This window comes from Vanessa tameamea, chromosome 7 (genome assembly GCF_037043105.1).
Source record: "Vanessa tameamea isolate UH-Manoa-2023 chromosome 7, ilVanTame1 primary haplotype, whole genome shotgun sequence".
NCBI lineage: Eukaryota > Metazoa > Arthropoda > Insecta > Lepidoptera > Nymphalidae > Vanessa > Vanessa tameamea.
In genome coordinates this window covers 10,846,586-10,872,060 of record NC_087315.1, presented here as the reverse complement: position 1 = coordinate 10,872,060, position 25,475 = coordinate 10,846,586, and the positions used below count along the sequence as shown (strand labels likewise).

Sequence of the window (25,475 nt, the reverse complement as noted above, 5' to 3'; positions counted from 1 at the left end):
TCTATACGATAAGGTTCGTGTTTTCTAAAACATGCAGAGCCAAAAAATATAACTAGCTACCAAATTTATGTAAAAACTAGCTGAAGCGAGGCTTTACACGCGTGAAATTTTTAAAATTTTACCTATAGCACATACACTATCACCCCCCCCTCATTTTACGCCACCGAGGGGTGAATTAAAAAAAGTAGCCTATTTCTTTTCCCGGGACTCAAACTATCTCCATATCAAATATCATAGTGAAAATTTATTCTATTTCACTAGTGTGCGTGTACTCTGTGGTCAAGAGTTGACCATTATTTTTTTCGACGCGTTCGACCGACGTATAAATGATTTAAGATTTTACGTTTCAAAAGAAGTAAAAGTAAGTTTCAGTTTGACAATATAGTAGCTTGTTGTACGTTTTTGTAATCAGCTTAACTTGTCAGTTAAAATGTAGATAAAAATATATGGAATAAAAATCACTTACACGGCAAACAAAATGTATGTACCGTTTCGTTTCGTTGAATATTACGTTTAAAGTTACTAACAGCTGTTCTGTTGCTTGATGAAAAAAAAAAGTCAGTACATTATTTTTTGTGATTAAAGATATATTTTCGCCACTTTGTTAGTTATACTACTAATACCTATAGCCTAGGAGTTATAAATATTCCTATTTTCTCCACCATTTAGGTATAAATCTTGCGCTAAAAGTCGGGACGGCACTAGATCATGGGGTCAGCATCTTCGCCTTTCACATCAGAGGCAGCCAGTACCGTTGAAATATGTCTAATGATATAAATTTGAAGTATTGTATTGCATTATTCTTAATTGTTGGTAATGAACGGTTCGAGAAAATAAATTTTACGTGTAATTATACGAATGATCCTTACGCGGAATCTGAGCACGATTGATTTTATTTATAGATTATAAATACAAAAAATTAACAACGGACGAACACTGAAGTATTAAAATATACATAATATATGTAGTTTCAATATATTTTCTATCTATATACTAAGTGACTTCCGGGTAAAAATTTCGTATAGAACATCAAGTCGAAAAAACAACGTCGACGGGACCAAACCTGCTACCTTCACACAACTAGGCAGTCCACATGCCATTGCGCTATTGTAACATTATTATGAAAGTATATTTACAGGTATGTTATTTTAATATTCATTACGTTAGAAACAATAAAACTTCTATTTTTATTACCGTAAGCTCGGCTGCCTTTAATAAATATACGTATTCGAAATATTACAGTAACTACAATAAAAAAAGTACTACGTTATGGATCGTAAATATAAGTTAATTATTACTATATAGTTAAAGCCGTATCTTTAAAATGATTATATATATATAATTGTAGTTATGCATATAAAAGAGGAAATAATCTGTACTAATATCATAAAGATGTAAAATTTCTTTGTTTGTATGGAAGGGGGGGGGGGGGGTTAACGGAATAAAGATACAAATCTAAAAAAAAACAATGGAAGGCTTCATCAATCCAAAATGATGTAGAGTATTAATTCGATTTATATCATATCATTTTCTTTAATAATAAAGTGCACCCGTGCGAAGCCGAACCCGCATTGGAGCAGCGTTCCACCACGCTGTTCCAATGCTCCAAATCTTCTCCTTAAAGAGGGGGGGAGCGTAGGCCTAAGGCCAGCAGTGGGAAATTTACAGGCTGTCAATGTAATGTGCGAAGCCAGGACCGGTGGCTAGTTTGTCATGTATTGTGTACTTATGCAATACTATTGTTAAAAATTAACTGTTTAAATTACCGTTCAAACATTGAATCCATTACAGTATTTTAATTATACATATATATCACCTAAAGCCAACATTAGCTTACATAACGTTAGTAAAACGTATAAAAAAGTCAGCGGACATCCTTGCCTTCTAATTTAACGGCTATTAAACTATCTTTAGTAGATGTTGGATACTAGAAATAAATTTCAGACAAAAAAATACATAAACCGCTGGTGATATAACAACCTGCTGTGAATTTTAAATGATGTTAAACAACGACTTAAAATTAGAAAAACATACTTTTTGATACATTTGCATATTAAAGTGAACGAGTACTTTTCATCACTCACGAATTGAACGATTGAACGGATCGAAAAGGAATTTTGCATACAGATAGATTACATCATGGAATAGGAGTTTTTTTTTTTAATTTTAAAAATGTTAGCTAAGGCTTAATTTACGTCCATCTCGGTTAACGGCTAGTTCATTTTTATGTAGATTCTATGCATACGATTTGTGTTCTTTTTTTTAAAAATAATTACACCAAATGTGGTTTGAGAGACTAGTTGGCCCAGGGATTAGAGCTCGTGAAACTTAATTAAAGATTTAGGGGTCAATTCTATGCAAGTAGATCTTACATATGCATAATATGCCTTTACAATATCCATATCGTGTTGGGCTATTAAACAACCAACCTACATTCTAACAGCGTATTGGAACGCTCCAAATCATCGCTTCAAAACGACCGATCAGTGTTGGACAATATACAGGCTGCTACTCTCAACTGAGAACGTAATTGCATAACCTCGAATTGATACCCCGAATTAAGTTCGAATCGTTCAAAGGAACCATTGATCGCTGTCAGTATAATCATTATAGATGTTAAAAGAAATAAAATTATAAAAAAGTGTTCTCGAATAAATATAATAAATTTAAATTAAGAAGGAGTTCGTTTGTAGTTTGAATTATGTATAATATTTGTATTTGTATAATTTCCGTTATAATCGTTCCGAGAAATGAAAGCAAGCGTCCGAAATATTTTCAGGATGACTATTTTCAAAGACGTGGGCAATGGTCGTAAGGAATATTTTTAGTTTGATGAATACATAGAATCACAGCATTTTCGAAGTATGACGACTAACGATTTTATTGTCTTTTTTATTGACCTGGTTTCGGGTAACCTGTATTTCTCGGGATTGATAGTTAAGACGTAAAAGTAGATTAACTAAATGTTGCTTTCAGGGTAGATTTAATAAATATGTTATTAAATCTAATAGTAACTATGGATGCGGTAATCGTTGAATCTTCTAAGAAAACGCATTCGTTTTAAAAGCCCCTTCCACAATAATTTATCATTGTTGCCTTATGTTACTAACGTGGGTAGCTATCAAAATCAGATTACTAAAGATTATTCATAACATAGAGTATGCATTTTTAAATTTACAAAACGTATATTTAAATTTACATATATAGAGCCGAGATGGCCCAGTGGTTAGAACGCGTGCATCTTAACCGATGATTTCGGGTTCAAACCCAGGCAGGCACCACTGAATTTTCATGTGCTTAATTTGTGTTTATAATTCATCTCGTGCTCGGCGGTGAAGGAAAACATCGTGAGAAAACCTGCATGTGTCTAATTTCAACTAAATTCTGCCACATGTGTATTCCACCAACCCGCATTGGAGCAGCGTGGTGGAATATGCTCCATACCTTCTCCTCAACGGGAGTGGAGGCCTTAGCCCAGCAGGAAATTTACAGGCTGATTATGTTTTTATTTATATTTAAATTTAAAAAATTAAACTTATAATATGCCAAGTACTAAAACTTAATAAATACTAAAACAACATATTGGAATAATATATAGTAATCTTCCAAAAAATCATGTAAAACTCTAGAACTAATAGACATTGAAGAATTCCGCTAACAACCCCCTTAGTTTTTTCATCAGATAAGCTTTAGTAGGTTGTACTAAATTATACAAGCAATGTTCATTTCGATAGGGCCTAAGATTAGAAAGGTTAAAGTCGACTTGATATATTTGTTTAATTATTTTCGTTAGATATATACTATTCCAGCTAAGGTTAGATTCCCGCACAGACGCCACGCTAGCATGCGAAAGCGATCCCGTGGTACGCGCCGAAGAGAGGGTACCGCAGGTTTTAAATCGGTATTCCGGTCTTAACAATACTTGTATATTGTAGTAGTTGTTCTGATTTAACTGTGAGTGAGGCACTGTAATTACAGCAAAAGGGATATAACATCTCATATACCAAAATTAGTGGCGATTTAAGGTGATGGCATTGGTGATTTAGATAATGGTTAACTTACGACACCAATGTCTATATGTGATAGGGACGTAATGTGTATGATAGGTACTGGTGAACACTTACCACCAAGAAACCTATTTGCCCGTCCACCTAAATATATATGTAATAAAAAAAACAAGTAATACTAAATAAATAAAAACTGTCTCAACCTGCTTCAAATTTACATAACGTGATTCTAGGTGATAATATACTTAATAAATATTTTCGACCAGACTCATTAAACTTACTCGAATAGTTGAAAGCACTTGATCTACTAAGAAAGAACAAGATATTATTAAGATTCCTTTAATATATTCAATCTTTACAAGTCGACTCGAAAAGTCAAAAGTTACATGCATGCATTATTAAAGATAATAGTTCTGAAATCAATAGTGCACTTCAAACTCCCAGCATTATGAATTTTTAATGACGTCATTAAGGCACATTGACATTCCGAACACATGTATTTTCCAAAGCAAATAGTATAAATAAAATAGAAGTACTGTCTATGTAAAATTCAAAGAATAGTTATTAATGTATACTATAAATTAATACAGTTCAAATTTTATAGGTATGTACCTAGTTCTGTATTAATCGTAAAAACCATTAGTTGTTATGGTATTTTAAAAGTATTTCTCTATTTTCTGTAACTATTCTAAAATTTATTCCCTATATCATAGATACAGATGCATTTTCGGTCTAGGCGATAATTTAGGTCACATTATAATATTGGTTGGCCGAGTTCCAGTTCAAAATTTTTTATCTAATTTTAATCCAGATTAATCACGTTCAGAACAATAAGCAACTCCTTTATTTACAAAACAGCTAAGAAACATAAGCTTTATTTGAAAAGTTAGGACTCTGTGGATTTTGATATTGTCATCTAGACTATTTTACAAAGCTTAAGATTTTGTTTGAACACGCTAATTTCATGACCTATTAGTCCGATTTGAAAAAATAGTTTTGCGTTGGGTAGCCTGTTTAAAATACCATATAACAATAATTAGAAGTCAGACAACACACATAGACGCAGTAACCCTTAGAGCGTGTAAAATTGCGCGAAGCAGCCAGATTGTAACAATAACACATTAAGAACTCCGATTTATATTAAAATATTTCACACTTGATCAGTGATCACACATATAAATTTTCAAAGTATTGTAAAGGATGAAAGATTATCCCGAGTCAGACTTTTTCGGTTTTTATGTATAGGTATTCCTTTAATATTATAATGGATTTTGACACACAAAACATTTAATTTAAACAAAATAAGCGCAATAATAAGCAACTTGTTATAACATGCACTCGTAATAGTTCATATCTAGAAAGGAAGTTCAAAGTTCAAGACAATATACCGCACAATAATTTCATATACATATGTTTATTGTAATACGTAAATATAGCTATACTTACATAGTAATGCCTCGCTTTTATAGATAAAGTTCAAAGATAAAATTCGGATGTCACGTCTGTTTAAAGTTACATATTTGTAATAGTAACCCATATTTTCTGAAGGGGTAATTTTACCCACAAAATAAAAACATAAGAAAAACTACAATTGAATATGTAGCGGTACATAAACTAAATAAAAAAAGGTTTGAGTTCCTTAATAAACAGCATATTTATATTATTAAAGTCGGTTTCAATAAAACTTAAATTTGGAGACAGTGTTGCACTACAAAAAAAAACATCATCATTATATTACAGCCACAATAACATAATTATTTATACACCTAAACCTTTCATATTAATCACTCCGTTCATTTGTGAAAACCGTATAAAATTCGTTTCGTGGTTTTTGATTTTATCGCGTACAGACACCGCGAAAGGACTTTGTTTTGTAATGTTATGAAGTTATGATATTACTCATTTTAAAACACTGGTAATATTCGAAAAGTTGTATCATCACTCGTAATGCTTAAAACTCGAAGTTACAGGCTTGAATGTTTTTTTTTGCAATAAATATAGTAACTGTATGACAAAATCCTTGTTTAAAATATTATACAATTCTTATAGTTGTTTGTGTCTTTGTGAGAGAGAGAGGGAGAAAGAGAGAGATGGAGAGAGAGGAAGGAAGAGCAAGAGAGGGGGGGCTAATAAATATTTTAAATTTATATTGCTTTATGCAAATCTTGGTAAGTATTGCTTACTTATTTGTTAGTCTACCGTTAAACTTCAATACCTACTCTATATTTCTGTTTTCCGATTTATTCAATTTAAAGTGTGATTCGTGCCAGTATCTACAATCACTGCCACATGGGCCATAACATTTTAAAACAAAAACATTAAATATTAGTCAATTGTTGTAATTTTATTTTAATTTTATCAATTTATGTCCCAGTGTTACCTTATCAATATTATAGACGATCTCATTTACATTTATACAGTTAATTATTTGTAACTAATCGCACAAAAAAATTGAACCATATCAATAAATTGCGTCGAACTGTTGAAACTAACTATATAATTTTAGATTTTGCTTTATAATTTTGAAATAAATTACTTCTAAACATTACAAATAGTCTTTCAATAGTTACCACATGCGTTATATAATAAGACGGTCTGTGAGATCGTTATAACATGTAACAGTAAATTAATTATAGCCTCGTATGATATTATCAGACGCACTAGAAAGTTAAAGTTATAAATCAACATAAATAATAGATATTACAGCCTATAAACATCTATATGATGGGTACTCACATCTTAAAAAGACTAGATTATTTAAAAAACATGTCGTACTACAAAAGACCTTAAACAAACGAGACAACTTTTTATTTTGGTGTGTGTGTCAGCTGCGCTTGGAATTCGTCATACTAGTGTGCGTGTTCTCAGTGGCCAATTGTGAGACATTATTTTTTCGATACGTTTTCGGCTTTGACAGTCTATATAGGCATATAAATAATTAAGGTAAAAAACATAAAGTATTCATAAATGAATGACGTATCAGTCTATTTATAAACGTACGATTGTATCGCGTTATATTATATTATTCATTTTCAATTAAACAACAGCCAGTAATATTCTAGAAAGGAGTTTGACTATAAGAAAACCTTAAATACTAAAATAGCATAAACTTTTGTATTTATCCGGTATGTTTAAAAAAAGTTGTCAGAAATTACGATGCATATCCCTTATCTTACTTTTCAAACTTAGAATTAAGTTTGTGGTATGATTATAACAGTACAGGCGACCATAAAAATCAAGATACTTAAGGACTCTGGGACGATCTAATTAAGGAATTCGAAATTTATACTATTTATAAATAAACGCAATATAAAAATAGTTCTATGTGGTGTGACAGGTGATTCGTTGGCTCGTCCGCTATAATTACTTGAAAATCAATTTACCAATTTTGAATCAGGCATCGTTGGGCTTATTTAAATACCCAACAATTCGACTAATTGCTGACAAAATTAAGTGAATTGTATTTAAAGTATTTATAGATTTCAATAAATCGGAAAGGCGGATTAAATTCTAGAACCGAAGGATATTAAATCATAAATACAACGCCAATGGTTCTAAATTTATGTGTGGCTATTTCTATTGTCAGCTGTGAAATTACAGCTACGCGCAATTCCATGCAAATTAATAAGTTATATTGAACTTTGAAATGTAAGTCATAAGGTTCATATTTATTTGTCAGAAAATCTTTTCAATTCCCGACATGTTGTTTGGATGCGATGAAGAGTTTATTTTAAAATAGGCCTAAAAGGATGTAGAGAATTACTAACCAATTTCGTGCTGGTTGAATCTAATTTTCTCATGCAATTTTAAAAATAAATTGCTAAAAAGATTTTTTATTATTGCATATCTTTTTGCTTCTAGTAATTTATAGCAGTTATATATGATGTAACTAAAATAGTCAAGTTTACAGAACACTTTGATGATATCAATCAAATCTGCGTAATGCCAATGAAAGGTAGCGAAGGAATCCATCACGAAATCTGTTTTGTCGGAAGAATTTCTGACATAATCTATTTATTACCTCGCGGGGAGAAAAGGCGGTACAGGCTCCAATTCCCCTGGGAAGAGGCATTTGACGGTTTTATGATGAACTTTATTATTTGGATTTCGAGAAAATTTTGAGGAATAGTACTGTTATGCTTGTCGCTTGATAATTTATCCCATTACACAACATAAAATTACCAAGCATAAAATATAAATAGAATTATTGCAATCTATGATGATAATTCTATAAATTTAGATTTTAAACGAAAAATCGAAAGCTCCGGTTGGCTTAAATACGTTTTTATTACATAGGATAAAAGTCAATAGGAAATCTGATATGCAATTCACTTTTTTAAACGTTTTATAATTAAATATTACTCGAGAATCATTCAAATGATTCGGAATTTACGAATAAAGAACACCAATTTTATCTATGTTTTTTGCCCGTTGAAATTTTACCTGCAGGCAAAAAATAAACAAGATTTGGCGATGCCCAAACACTCGGGTGCGATGACCTTTGTAATAATCCGGTTTTCGTGATATAAATAAATAGTAACTGCAGTGTGACGTTTATCTTATATGTTTCGATACAATTTTAAGCGAATTAATAAATGACTTTACTTTTTGCAAAATCGACAATTTCCTCAAAGTAATATTATGTAAAAATTATGAAATTATCAATATTAAGTTCTAATTTAATAATAATATTAATAAGTAATGGAATAGTTTTGAAAACGAAATTATAATTATGGCAGATGTTAAGAAATGACATGTCGAAGAGTCAAAAAGAAAACTATTTATAAGCAGGTGGACTCAAAAGCGTATCGAACTGTGTATTTAATAAAATACAGTATGTTATGTTTTATATAATAATTTAATATGACTTCCATTATACAAAATACACGACTTCAATTATAAAACCACGTATTTCTTTAGACTCCTATATTATTATACAAATAACGCCCATGAGAAAAAGAAAGTCACGACACAGTAAAACTAAGCGCTTTAAATCGATTGATCTCATACGCGTCGTGACCTACAAAACTCGTTTGAGAAATTCGTCGATTCATGATTTTCTATGGCAACTATATTATCTAGTTTAATATAGCGCTTACTTCGCTAATTTTTACTGACTCGGTTTTCTTTTACGAATTTACCGTTGTGTACATCTTCGCTAATTAGTGACTATTAGTTTCGAATTGAGTTTCCAGATTTCGTTCAATTTGGGTCTAGCTGGATGTTTGAAGAAAAACGTAATTTACTATAAGATGAGAATTGAGATCGGTTGCTTGAAACATGATGGATGTTCCGTATTAATACCGATAGAGTTGTTTATTTTAATTTAATGATGTGAGGTAAAACGTAACCCCAGAAAACTTCCGGGTTTTGGTCCCCATTAATAAATAGTTTGAATTAATGTTTTGCCATTAAATAAGAAAGATTTCTATTTTGGAAGAGTTATCTTTAACACGTTTATTTTTTTTACAAATATATGTGCAAATATTACTTATAAATTTAAGAACAAGATCGTTTTCAAAGAATAAAATAATTCCAAGAATTGAAGAATCTGTGAATTGAATAAAATAATTCACAGATTCTTCAATTGTTGTTCCGAATATTTGACCTTTTTGTCATTACAACAGCTGTCAAACATATTCATAATCGCAAACAACACGAAACATATCGCAATAATTAAATCGACTTTAATCTTGTACGTAATAATAAGCAATATATACTATTGCGAAGCGTGGGCAATTAATCTCCTGTAGCTTTTAGTATCTAAAATAGTCTTAAAGAAAATCAATACCTACTAAAATTTAAAATGATAATGTCCACTTTGAACTAAAAAAATATTTTTTCTTTAATTAATTAACAATGTTTTAATAAGTACAACAGTAGCTTCATACCGATTAGCTTTACCGTCAATTGAATATAGAAAAAAAAAATTTGAAAGAGTGCTTGTAAGAACCTCTTTGTATAAAATATCAGTTGATTTATAATGGCCTCAAAAATTAAGAAGTTATCTATATTTATACAGTTATTTCAGACAAACTTCGTGGCGCCAATAGCGTATCACAGAATGAGTTTGTTTATCCTGCCCTGAATAATTATGTCTTAGGAAAATTTGAGTACAATGAACTGAGGGGGGTAGTCTGTGAATATTTCCTTCACATTGTGAACGGGGAGTTGCTATGTCCTAATGTTTGACGCTTATGTAAGTTGTTTGTATGATAGTAGCCGAAATCATTATTGATATCTAGATTTTTCCTGTTTTTTCCAGTATTAATCAAGAATTGTTAAATTTAATATATACTAGTATAAATTGTAAATTAATATTATTTCCCTAAATATGTAGTAATAATATAATAACATAAAAAATATGTCATCGTCGAAAACATTGTAATGTTTGTTTCTTATCTTCCATATTGATGTTATTTCCAAATTTAAAATGAGCCACAAACAATGGAATATTTTTTTCCTAGTTTTTAAAAACAATTCTCGTCTCATCTGTATTGTATGAAGGTATTTTTTTAGAATCAGTAATAAACACATGATTTACTTGTACAATAATAAGTAAAAAATAACATCTTTTAATTTTTTAAAAATACAACACTGTAAAACTATGTTCTCAAGGAAGTGATTATCTATGAATTGTTATCGTGAATATAGATCTTTAATCCTAAACCTACCAAGTGTGTGTTTTATGTGACTAGAATATTTTAAAAAAAAAGAATTATTTTTAAATAGGTCATAGTACTTGCTGATTAGACTTTCAAGCTATCTTGTATTTGATTGGGCGTTGCGTGTTATTCATGGCAGTTAGCTTTTTAGCGCATATGTCAATGCCCACCAGTAAGACTTTTTTGTAGTCAAGCTAATATACATAAATATAAAATAATTACCTAATTCAATATATTATACATATCAATATTTAGTAAAGAGTTTATCAATCGTGACCACCTCAAGGGTATTTCAGAATGTTATAATTCAGATTATAATGGCGACGACTTAAACAGCCGGTCACTAATGAATGATATACAAGAAATATTTTTAGAAAATATTTTTGAGGATGAGATCAACATTATTATGAATATAATAAAAATAAACTTCAGATAGAATATTCTATATTGAATTGGGTTCAATTCAAATGTAAAAAATATTTAGATAATGTATGCAAAGATTATCTCCTTATTACTTCGATTGTTTCATAAATTAATCAGACTTGCCATTTCTGAAACGCTGATCTAAATCATAATTTACTAATCTGACTAAATACGGAACCCTGATTGGTCACATATGATACGTCATCAGTAGCTATGACACATTGGCCATTCAGATTAAAGTATATTTATTTAATGCTACTTTGATCAGTGTTTCAGAAACTGGAAGGGATATTTCTAAACGATGTATTGAAATATTAATTGGTGTTTGTAAAATAAACATAAAATATTAAAATACAATGTTATTTGTGACATCATTCCTATTATAAATTATGATTTATCGTCATTAACATAATATACAAAATGTTCTTATATTATCATAAATAATCGTTAAAATAAACATTACTCATTATATATTTAGTAAGTATCAAAAGCCATTATATATTCTTAAACATCGAGTTGCATTTCACGAGAATGTCCGCGAACCGCAAAATTATTTGGCAGACTAATTTAAAATAGACTGAAAGAAGGTCAATAAAATTTAAATTAGGATTCAAAGGTCAAAGGGTACATTTCTTTATTTAAGGTAAATGCCCTCTTTGCATCAACTAAAGCGGGAACGTTATTATTAAATGCTTTTATATTATAATTAAAATAAAGATTCAAGCCTTTTTACCACTTTCAGTAAACGCCTAAAGACGTTATAACAATTACTTATCTAATATCTCGTGTTATGTCCCTGGAAGTGTAATGATCTTATTATTTAATAATATTTTTGATGAGTTTTCTAAAGCTAAATATTTTAATTATTTATTTATTACTGTTTAAAACATAGCATGCGTTACAATGCCTCTTAGAATGTGCTTTTAAATGATTTTAGTAATACATTTATCTAAAACAGAGAACAATATTTTTACAAAAATATACATAATAAAAAAGCATTAATTATTCTACATGAATTTATTATACTGTTGTTCATTCGAATGTGGTATAAACTTTATTGAACAGAATCATTACAATTGATTGTCAGCAATTTATCACCGGTTCGGAAATAAATATCTCAAACTTAAAAAGAACGGCAGAAGAAATTCAACGGGATTAAATAATTAAATTTTAATCAAGTAATCTGTACATATTTTTTTTTTGTTAACTACATTTCAATTCGTTATTTATTATAAGAAACGAAATATATTTTTTTTTATTTTCAGTACTGATAATTTATTTATGTTTTTTGATTACCTATTAGAAACGAAAGAGTTACCAATCTAGTCATTTAAAAACGAATATATGTTACTGTAATATAAAGGCACATTTATATTAGTACATATAAAAACGTATAACATAATAGTTACTACTATATTAACCGAAAATTTTACCATATACCTGACCCGGTTAAAGTATTATACATGCATATTTTTATTAATGAGTACATAGCGCCAATTTAATTAAATATTTTAACGAAATTGAATCGAGATCGTTTACGATATTCACGAGGGAGTGATTAGAGTGTAGTTATTAATTAACTAATGATTTATAAAGACCTTATCAGTTATTAATGGTAGCCTTATCAATAGGTAGGTAGGTGATAGCAAAACCGTCACCACTTTTTTCAATTTTGTCAATTGACAGAAGTGTGTGTTTAATGCGTTTTACTCGAACGTTACATAAAGATTTCATCTATAATTTACATTTAAATTTTACGAGCATCTAACCTAAAGATTTAATTACAAAAAATACTCAAAATATACAATTTTTTTCATGAATACGGATCCAACCGCGTGGTGACGGATAATAAAGCTACCTAAAGGAATCAATAGAGTTTGACGATTGTAAATAAACTAAAATATTAAAAAAATAATCGACACTACAAATTTTTGTTCAATACTTCATTAAATTTTAATTTAATTGATTAATAAACTTTATATGGTAGTAATATTTTTATTTATAAAATATATTTTTTCTCAAAATTCAAAAACATAGTACGAAAATATGTGATCACGTATTAAAAAAGGTATGCGAATATTATTATACAGCCAAATGCAGTTTTCAAATTTTCATTAAAGTATTAATTCAAATATTTTATCTTTGCCATTAATTTTAATATCTTTAAATATTTTGTAAATAGAAAACAAATAATACAAACATACGTACATTTGGTTAGTTTTTGTAGTTGTTTTTTTTTACGATAAATGACAATTTTATTTCAAGAAATGATGTAATCCCCTTGAGTCAGTTAAAACTTAACGTGGTTCATAACCAAGCGAATATAGACATGGTTATATTCCCAATTACATTTATTTTATAAATTTTGTTTAATTTAAGCTGTAAGTAGCTTCTGAATATTAATTAACATTGTTGGCGATATTCCATATCAAATTCATGACACTTCCAAAAATAATTACAAATGGAGCGTTTTAGCGTTATGGGTAGTTTACAAATTCATTTTGAATTTGAAAATAATAAGCAACGAAATATGACTGAAACATTTAAGTGGAAACATCATTTATGTATTAATAAAAAATAATGAAGAGCTAAAATTACTTTTTGTTATTTCTCAAGTATATTTGATACGTTAAACAACATACAAATTAAAAATGTATAAAAGCAAGAATATTATTTGAGCGTTCGAAAATTAATTAGAATTGAGATAATTTTGTTTCCATTTAGTGCAATTGGATTTATAAATAAAGAATCATTTTTAAATAAATTAAATTCATGAATACTTCTATTGACTAATTCAATATGTACAATATATTACAACAAGATGTTATATATTAAATAATAATACTTCAAGTTGTCTCTGTAAATTATCAGTAAGTTATTGTGCGTTTAAAAGAAAAAATATATTTTTTGCGCGTTGCGTGAATGAGTAATTAATATAAATCACAGTTAAATAGGAATAAAAGCGGCATTAAAAACTTAATATTTTACTTTATGTTTTTTTTAAGTCTTAAGCGAAAACTTTTCATTTGTATATGTAATAACATTTCTAACGTTTTTTAACTTGGAAGAAAGATTATAATATTGATAAAAAAAAATTAAGGACTCTATGACTCTATATAAATTTTAAAAATTGTTGCTCGAATAATATTTTTTCCTACACACATATTATTAACATATTAAAGAGTCATTAATTCGTTTTAAGCAGAAAATTATAACTTGTAACATAATAAATATAATTCTGCTACTATGATAGGCTCCAGGGAATCTCTGGCGGAAATAAGCTTTCTATTATATCATATCATTCTATAATAATTATATAAGTACAAATATATTTTTAACATAAATTGATAATGTATAAATCTATATTTAATTTTAAAATAAAATCTTCAAGTAATTCACCTAAATTATTAGAGTTTTCAACTTGTCTTAATTTCTATCTACCAATGATCAAAATCGTTCTGTATATCGAATGACAAAAAGTATAGAAAACGACATGAAATTACCAAAACATACAGTGATAAACCGCCACGCATCGACCTTCCAGACATAAGCTAGTGATAAATAAATATATGTAATAAAAGCCCTCAGAGTCACTATACACTCATTTCATATGTTTTCCTAAATAGCCTCATTAACACTTCGCAAGATGACGTTCAAAGAAAACTAGTAAGAAATGTGATTCGATTTTATTAATAGCTCGTTTCTGAAAAAAAATACTTCTCTAATTATGAACAATATATTATAGACTGACATACAGGATGAATATTTTTCATCTATATATTGAAACAATCTCTCAGTATTATCGGGTTCATAATAGGAATAATCATGACTGGCTTTTAATCGTGTTTATTGTATAGGATTTTTGGATTAGACGAACTGAGTTAGTAATCAACAAATAATTGAAACTAATTATAAATTCATATTTTGAAATAACATATCCGATACACATGTGAAAATAAAATGATTAAAAAACAACGGCTAATCCGATAACAATTTCTCACACAACAAACGAGTTTAACGCACTTAATTCAAACATGCTTTCTAATACACGTGAGCGCTCACCAGACCGGTTGTCCCTTCATGCCTGCCTGCAGATCCAGCAAACCTCGCAAGTGCATCACCCCCTTAACACACACTCAAATATTCACCGTCACCGGTCATCTTTATCACAAACACGATATCTGTCCAAGAAACACCAGTTCGATACGTCTTCCCCACGCAGCGACTAACGTACGACTGCCGAGGCCCGAGTTGCTGACACAAACTACGTACAACGTAGTCCGCTATGAGAGAGCGCCCTAAATCAAAATCCTTTGTTTGAATTTAGTCTCTATTCTTTAGTACAATGGGGTGATTTTTGTTAATTATAGGAAGGTGTTTATATCGGTTCGAAGCGCTGATAGTAAAACTAGATGCGGACGAAAGTAAGTAGGCGCATTTCCTCGTGGATGCTGCAGGTTCGTATTTACGATCGCGTTGCGGTGACTGTCGCATCTGGCGTATAAATTATTCTAAGAATTGTAGTACACTTCTATTATTTTTTTAATTTTGTGGAAAAACGCTTTAAACCGTATTTTTTTAGCCAATATACATTCATGCGTATTTCCTTCTACATAGAAATTTCAGACGGTTTAGCTGACAGCAAAATAAAATTCTGCTGACATATACATGGTAACGACGCGGAATACGATTTGTCAGTAACTCAGACGTTCAATAAGATATTTTCGAGCTGAAATATTTGAACGAAAAATATTAACAGAACATTTCAAATATATAAAGTCATATTTGTCAAGACATTTAGTATAGTTTTAATATATATAGGGTATATAATGTATCAACACAAACAAAACACACACAAACAAAGATATCATTTTTTTTCTATATTGCCGGTTCTTGTTTCGTGTCATAATATAATAACGCTGTCCTTATTCTAAATAGGACAACGGAGCGGATCTTTCGTTTGTGTAGTAGAGTTTTGTAATTGGGATTTTGTAACACTTTGTGTTTACTACCGATAATACCCTAATATGGCAAGTCGATAATCATGAGTCTAGTATTCCAAGCCTAATGGGGATCCCAAGACAATTAATCCCATTAATACTTTTTTTCTAAAAGGTGTGTGCGAAAGTGACTCTACACAGAGCCTCAGATATGACTCATATCGAAAAACTATTTAATCTCATCATAATATGTTCAAATATGAATTATTTACTTTTCGTTATTGATCAATAAATCTTCATATAAGTTTATGTAAAATCAAAGTTTTCAGAATTATATTTGTACGGGATAGATATAGGGACACAGATTCGAATTCAAGAGAACTGGGTTTACTAAAGTCTTGCTATAAGAAATTATTGTTGATAACTCCGAGCCGGGAGTTTCACAGTGTTAAACTTCGGTTCCTCAGAAAGCAGGATAGCCTTAGACCCGCACTTTCTCAACGATATCGTGTAATTGCCTTCTTGTCGACCAACAGAGTGACTGCAGTGGGTGCCCCTGGATTGGCGAGCATTTGTGCATTATTATATCTCCTGTGCATCAATTATGTATATCTATGTATACCTATATGTGCATATATTAGTGGCATAATGTTATCACTTACCAAGTGTTGCTACATGAGGAAAAAAACATTTATACATTATAAAGTACAAAATCTTTCCATTAAAGATCTCATCTTATTCCGCGATCTGATATTACATAAACACAATATTTCCCAATAAATTGGTTACGGTAAGCGTCTGTGCGTGCGTTCACTGAAACATTATTTATTTACATAAAACGTATGGAAAAGATATTTCTATAATAGAACGGTAATTGGAATGAGCTTAAACATAGATCATCCCGTCTTCGTACAACAACAAAAACACTAACAGCCTGTAAATTTCCCACTGCTGGGCTAAGGCCTCCTCTCCTTTTGAGGAGAAGGTTTGGAGCATATTCCACCACGCTGCTTTAAAGTTGGTTGGTGGATACACATGTGGTAGAATTTCGTTGAAATTAGACACATGCAGGTTTCCTAACGATGTTTTCATTCACCGCCGAGTACGAGAGGAATTATAAACACAAACTAAGCATGTGAAAATTCAGTCATGCGTCGTGCTGGGTTTGAACCCGCAATCATCGGTTAATAGGCACGCGTCCTAACCACTCGGCAATCTCAGCTCTCGGCACGACGACTGTCATCTTCGTACACTGCAGGCATATTAAGTATCAATAATACGAATTCGGAAAAGGTTTTATGTAGAAGAAGCAGTTCTTCCCTGTTTCACTTCTCTTTAAATTCAGACTATTGAAAATCGTGAACTTCATATTCTTGTTCCTGTATAAAATTCAATATTAATCTTTTAAATGTATTCCTTTTTAAGTAAAAATAACTGTTATTCTGTTTGTCCTTTACTATGTATTTAATAACTTAACCTATTGTGTCCAGGACAGGCTGGTTTTACGTAGAAACCGTTTCTTGTTATAGGATGTGTATTGAAAGGTTACCAAGTCCCTTAGGCATTTATATACGAAGTTAATATTCCCATTAAAAAATAAACATAAACCACCCTACAAATCGACTTACTACTTATAAATATTATTCAATAATTTTATTAGACACAAATTATTTCGATTACAATACGAGTATATACTGATAGATTATGAATTATTAAATTCTTATTGGGTAGTTATTGTCTGTGGTAATGTCTATGGACACTGGTATGTTATCATCAGGTAATCAAGTAAGGTAAAAAGGTATAAATGCATACTATATCAAAATATTAAATATCTTTAAAAATTAAAAAAAGGTTCTATAATAATAATTAAAAACAAACATTAAAAACTAATTTATAAAGGCAAGTCTAAGCAAAAGAAAGTTGTCTGACGAGCAGCAATTCGTAATGTACCGGTTATTGTACTACTAGGTTTTGAATGCCTCTACTATCTTAGGATCTTATTAATATTAATTTGTATAATTTATATCGCTTCTTAATTAACACTATTTAAGATGACTTCCCTCATTCACGTGGCGTATTTGTCTGTCTGCCTCATTATATAAGTTAAGAAAGGATTATCGATGGCGGAATGTGAACAATCAAACGTCTTTAATAAGGCTTGTTCTCGCAGCTGTCTATCTGTCAAACAAGTGAATTGAATTGAATGAAATTTGGTATGAATCAAGCTCGAACCTCAAAGAATTGATACCTAAAAGGCTACATTTTATACCTAAAATCTCACGACCGACCCCGCCGCGGGGTTCAACTAGTATCCAGTAGTATCGAGTAGTAGACCAGAGAATAATTTGTTATGCTGTTTTATAACAAAGAAACTGACTCGTACTAAAACTAATACTTACTTACGGTGATATGTTATTTTGACGCGTACCATTTATTTGTTATAAAATTGAACGCATGCCACTTTCTGAAATTTCGTGATCGTGTTCCACGGAGAGCTCTACTGGTAGTATGTCAGGACAGCTCATAAACAAAAAAAAAATCACTATTAGAAATATTAACTATTCCTTAGACTGTATAGACTATACACACCCCAGCCATAGATAAACATGTTATATATAGGTACATGAGCCTACGTTACTTGGTGACAGAGCTTTTTCCTTTGTTTGGGTAAGGACCACCCAGTCATCAGATATTCTACCGCTAAACATCAATAGTTGTATTGGAAATGAGTCCCAAGGTTGGTAGCGTGTTGGCGATGTTGGGAATAGTTAACATTTCGTACAACGGCAATACCTAGGCCGGTGGTGACTACTTACCATAAGGTGGCACAGTTGCCCGTCCCCGCCTTCCTATCCACGTATTAATTAATTATATCGTTCATGTTCTACGGTATTTGTTTAGTTTGTTTAATTAAAACGATCTAATATCAAAATAATATGACTTCTGTTAAAATAAAATACAATAAAAAATGATTTCCATATTATTGTGTCAATGTTGATATCGAAGTTTTATTAATAAAACAAACGAAATAATTAATTTGAGAACAGGCGTCCCAAACAATCATTTTTAATCTACATCTAAAAATGCCCAAGATAGAGGCAGTTGTTTACACTTTGTCCGTAAGATGGCTTGGGTTACATCATAGCGTTCGTTTCCAATGATTAAAAATACGCCGGGTTGAAAACACTATCGTTTTCTTAAAATTATGAAAACTTCCAATGAAATTTTGTTATTCAAGGTTTGTTTGTACTGTCAACATAAATAAATAGACATTTGTAGCGATAGTAACAAACAAGATATGTTTATGTTGTCTGTGGTTACAGAGTATTCACCAACTCGCATTGGAGCAGCGTGGTGGAATAAGCTTCAAACCTTCTCCTCAAAAGGAGAGGAGGCCCAGCAGTGGGAAATTTACAGGCTGTTAATGTTACAGAGTATTTTTTTCGCTTATTTAAACAAAATTATAATCTATAATATCGTTAAAAAATGATATATTTTTAATCGATAATATATATCCTCGAAATTCGTATAATCGAGAAATTTTGATATCAAATCCATGAAATTCAATGAAATGAAATTCAACGGGCGGCCATGTTGACGTTTACGGGTGCATTCAGAAATTGTGTTACAAATAATAAATTCGTGCAAGGAGTACCTACGTGATATATTTATATTTGTTTAATTTTTATTATTTTACCCGAATATTTTTCTACTATGTACTTATATAATAATTCGCAGCGATTAATATCTAATATAATAATAATTGGTTTAATTTGCTCTAATCACTTTCAAGTCAATGTGATTACTAATATACCATACTTAGATACATTTAATTGGTGACAGAGCCTTGTGCAAGCCCGCCTATAAAAACCATAGTGTTATCCATTTAACTACGTAATATATATTGTTTTGAAAATGGAATCTAGAAAACATTTCCATTTTCAATGCCACTCTATAGATTTACGCGAACACAATGAGATCTCGTGAACCACGTGTCTAAAAACAATGCTATTATAAATATCATCATCAAGAATCATTTCAAAAACATAATTTTAAAACAAATATCTAACAATAGTATTTTTAAAGTATACTCACCCAAAACTTATGTTCCGTATTAAAATCTCTTTTTTGAGAAAACTATTACAAGAGCAATGAAATCAGAATCGAAGAATTGGTACAACTGACAGTAAAATCATAAACGAACTTCTATCGTTAAAAAAAATACATTTTTAAATGAATTCTATAAATCAGCTGATGATGATGATAATCAAATTATGACTTTTCACTGTTTTTTTTTTTATGAGCTGATGATTGCGTTGAATTTAGTGTAATTGCAATGTCGACTTCAATTGGATTGTTATAATTCCATTTTTTTATGAAATAGTACGCGTACGCAAAAATAGGCTTGATGGTAAATGACCACCGTTCACAGACATTGGTGCCGTAAAAAATATTAACCACTCCTTACATCACCATTGCGCCCTCAACCTTTGGATCTAAGATGTTATATCAGCAGTTATACTGGCTCACTCACCCCTTAAACCGAAACACAACTATACTAAGTATTGCTGTTTGGTAGAATATCTGACCAGTGGGTGGTACTACCCAGATAGGCTTACACAAGATTCACCCAAGACAAGTGGGTATTACACATTGTAAAGATTTTCTCTCAACTTATGATTTGCATAATATTTTATTGTTGAAAATAAATCTGTTAGTAACGCTATTATTCGTCGCGAAAGCTAAATTATTCAGTCTGTATTACTGTAGTATATAAAACACCTAACAGGATTCCAAGTTTATCTTAGATAATGAAACTGCTTCTCCGTAAAACCTCGTCAAAGTAAAATTAAATATTGATATTGTTTCGTAAAATGAGTTCATGAATAATTAAAAGGTACCATTTCGTACCTAACGACACTTAAGTTTTTGAATGTTTTGATAATAATTGATTGTAATGACGTTATTTTTCCATAAAAAATGGCAGTCATTATTAACTCCTACGAAACTTCGCGTTTATTCAAAAGATTTTTTTTCATTTCATTGTAAACTGCAAGTCAATCATCTCCATTTGGCGCCAAAACGGAGAAACCTCTTTAAATGATTTCTTAACATCAAATGTATACTACATTACTTCAGTTAGAATGTTTACGTTTTTTTTATACAGCCGTAGTACCGTTTTCTAACCGGCCAGTATCGTTTTTTTCCGTTCTCTAAAATTAATTCTTTATTAAATCGTAACAGTTTAGTAAATTGTAATCAAGAATCCACTTTAATTTTCTGCACATTTACGGCTGAAGCTCTTGAAAATGAAACTATAACCGATTTTTTATATGCAGCCATCGTCCTATAATCACTGGGACGAAAATCGACTTACGCAATTAATATTTAAGACTTTTAATATTTGATTTTAATGAAATCAAAGTAACGTTTGAGTAATACAATCGATTTTAAATAACTGAATTAATCTTCTAACATTTCCTGATTACCTACCTGATAATAATTAAGGAGATTTTTGGGTAGTTGTGCGATGACTTAGTTCTCATAATTCAATCACTCCCAAGTGTGTCTCAGCTTTATTTAAAATTGCAACGGAACTTACCTGAAACAAAATATCATACATTATTATATGATACACGAACTTCGGTTACAAGAATATTTTACTTATAAATATAACGAAGGTAGTAGCTGTTCCCCGCGACTATAACACACGTTTTTCTGTAATTATATATCGGTTTTTTTTACTTATAGCAATACTATATCAAAAGCGAACGCAAATCCCCGGTAGTGTGTGTAATTTGTTTACACATCAATAATTAAATTGACGTGAAGTGACTCTTGACGTATTAACAAAACGATGCGTCATTTCGTACTACCGAAAATTTATATGTATTCGCTTTTGCTTTTGTATTCGCTTTTGTTGCTTCACTATAATGTTCCGTGCACTCCATTTGGCTTTTGTTTTGTAATCTGAGTTTATTATATATCCTTATTCAGGTCGAAAACTATTTATATTAAATAAGATCGTTAGCTTCGGTGAATCTCATATTTGATTCTTATAATAATTTATTAGTAGAATGAGGATATCGATAAAATCATATTTGAAGAAGGATCTTTTTTTTGTCGACTATGATAATTGTTACATATACAATGTTTTGATTGACAAATAAAAGTCTTGAGTTAAGAACTGCTTACTTGTGCTGGGTTTTCTCTGTTGAATCTACATTCCGAACCGGTGGTAGCATTTAAAAAAGTTATTAATATTAAATGACAATTCAGAACCTGAATTGTCTAAACTTTGATTAATCATTACTGTAAAACTATAATACTAATAGTAATTATATGTAAGCAGAAATGTTTTAAAGGTCATGGAGTAAGGAGGTTTTATTAGGAATGGGATAGAGCAACATCAACTTCGTTCTTTTACTTAGTTTATTTATAAAAAAAAATATAGTATTAGTCTGAACCGAATAGAATGATTTGATTTAGTCATCACACAAAGGCAGATTGCGGATGCGCCCGCATGGAATAAATCAGACATCTCGTATTGAGTATTGTTGGCTTGGGCTCGATTTAGTTAACTAGTAAACTGTTATTGTATTTTAAATATTTAAATTTAGCAAGCTTACGAGCGAGATGTTCCTGTATTTTTTTATAGAGAGCATTACTTGTGTCAAGACGCGCGATGAAAATTTGTATCATATACGATTATTTAACGAAATAATAGCTTTGATTAACTTCAAACTTTATTTTCTCCTTTTAAGAGATTTTTTTTTAAAATGACTTATCAATTAAATGAATAAAACCTTATTTTTTATTATATATATATAATATATATTTAATTTTGTCTTTATATGATTATCAGTTGTAACTGTTACGGTTAATAGTTTAATATAAAATTCGTCCTCTTAACTCTTCAGAAGTTGAGTCTACTCTATTGAGTTTTTTTTTAATTTTTATCATAAATATTATCAAAATAAAGGTAAAGGTATAATTATAATTTTGGGAGGTAAAAATAGTTGTCATCTAAGGTATGAAAACGTCGAGGAGCTTTAGTTTCAAGCTGGTCATGATTAACCGCCTTCAGCTCCTAACACTAACATTTGATAAACGAATTGAAAATTCTGCGTAAAACAAATACCTAACTAAGCCATTTTAATGCAACAATAATAATGGATTTTGATGGTATCGATATTAACATTCTGTCCATCGAGTGTAGAGAAGTATTTTCCAATATGAGTTAAATTTTTTTCTATAAATAATTGTTAAAATATCTTTTCATGGAATCGTATCACAGAAATTAATGTTTAATCTTCATTGATATATAACACTTATTTATTGATTGTTAAAGTGAATAAAAGAGAACCATGACAACCCGACGAAACAAACCCAGTTTTTTGTCTGATTTTTAAACTAGCTGTGCCCGCGACTTCGTGCTCGTTTGTATTTAAGTTAATTGGATATTGCAGCGAGACTTTATATTTATTTTATATATATAAATAATTCTAAAATAAAAAATGTTATTTTAGTATATGTACCGTGTATACATACATACATATGCAAAAAGCGGTTATTTTTAATATTACAAACAGACACTCCAATTTTATTATATGCATATATTGTTTATTTTATTAGAGTCCAAGGTATGCTTTTGTCTATGAACACATTTAGTTGTGTAATAACCTTTACCAATCAAACGTCTCTTTTCAAATTTAGCACTCATCACTCGCTCGCAACATCATTCGCGCATAAGGTGCTGGGCATAAAAATTCTATGTCCTTCCAGAAGTTCAAGCTTGCTTCGTATCAAATTTCATCAAATTCTGTTCAAAGAAAGAGCGACAGACAGAGTTACTTACACATTTATATTAGCAAAGATAATACAATTTCCGCAGACGAAACTCTAGTAATCAAAAATATGAATATAAATCATAATTTAATGGATAGTTCGTGCGCGTAATGTATCAATATCTACACGAATAAAAGTAAAAAATGTCTATAAAGTGCCCATGAATAACCCTATTTTAAAAATTCAATATCTGCGATGTATACTGATAATATAAAATAGTAGTGTTCACAACATTGTATATATTTTACAAAGTAAACGAATACCAATATTTAATATTAAATTAAAATTTAGTTGTTAAAAATGTGTATCCCGGTTTTTGCACAATGAATACTTGTTTTCTATAAAAACGTATCTCGCATCCATCATTATCAGTATTAATAGTAAATCATAGAGCTAAGAATGTATTTAACTCGTTAGAGATTTTGGTAACGAAATACTTTAACATTTTCTGTACCCAAAATATTCTTTGAAAATATGAATATGTACAACTCAAAACATTTTTTTATATATAAATATGTATATTTTTTTGTGAATATAAAATTCAAAGTATAATTTGTCTGTAAGTTTTGACGCATACGGTTATACATCTGTCTCGTGTATGGTGTCCTCATAAGTTAGGCTAATATGAAATTTGTCTTCAAGTAAAATTCTTCTCAATGAATATTTGGAATCATGAAAAATATACATAGTTTTTTACATGTTGATATGACTGTGACTGGATGGCAATCCTACATGATCGGTAAAATTCTTCTCAATGAATATTTGGAATCATGAAAAATATGGAAATATATATAGTTTCTTCCATGTTGACATGACTGTAACTGGACGGCAATCCTACATGATCGAGAAAAGTTTAGGTAAAGAAAACGTTTACGTGTCTTTCGATTCAAGGGGAAATAAACACAGCCGACGAATAAAAAACCTTGGGCCTCGAGATCTTCGGTCATATATAAATAAACGAATATAAAGACTAGAATTACATTGGGCATTTCAGATATCGAATCATATTTGTAGATATAATATTATGCTAAAAGATACGATCAAATATAAACCTATAATAGTCTATAACGTATATAAATCGTCGTTAGCTTTACAATGAGTAGCCTCTACTGGATTGAATTTATTTTAGTAACATTGAGGGGGTATAAACGCCCACTCTATTTTTATCATTGTAGTATCGTTAAACACATGTTTATAAAACTGACCTGATACATTAATTGATGTGGGGGTAAAAATATATTAGGATCTAACGAAAAGGAATCATTTATGTACAGAAGTAGTGTATTTGTAATAAATGAGTACCTTATCATAATATTGTTCGAGATGTGCCCTAGAGAGACGGGAAAGAGAGGTAACGAAGAGAGTGGGGGTAATAGAAATAACAGGAATTAATTGACAAAATTTGGTTCTGTACATAATTTTCGTTTTATTTAGTAACTAGTTGAATCTGCGGCTTTCCCCGCGCGAAATTTATACACATTTACTTGTATCACACATACTATCACCACCCATTTCACTCCTCGAGGGATGAAAAATAGCCTATGTCCTCCCACGGGACTCAAATGATCTCCATACCAAATTTCATCTAAGTC

General features: G+C 30.3%; 1 protein-coding gene across 2 annotated transcripts in view; it reads right to left on the bottom strand.

Moving 5' to 3' along the window:
• Positions 1–25,475, bottom strand: part of LOC113398345 (uncharacterized) — a 100,344-nt gene that overhangs the window by 49,874 nt on the left and 24,995 nt on the right. The window contains exon 1 of one of the 2 annotated variants that reach the window (XM_026637059.2): positions 15,158–15,356. The exons of the other annotated variant lie outside the window; for it this stretch is intronic. Within the exon in view, the coding sequence (XP_026492844.1) occupies positions 15,158–15,213 (56 nt within the window). The 5' untranslated portion in view covers positions 15,214–15,356. Of the gene's footprint in view, positions 1–15,157; positions 15,357–25,475 lie in introns of those variants that run through there. 2 annotated transcript variants of the gene reach the window in all.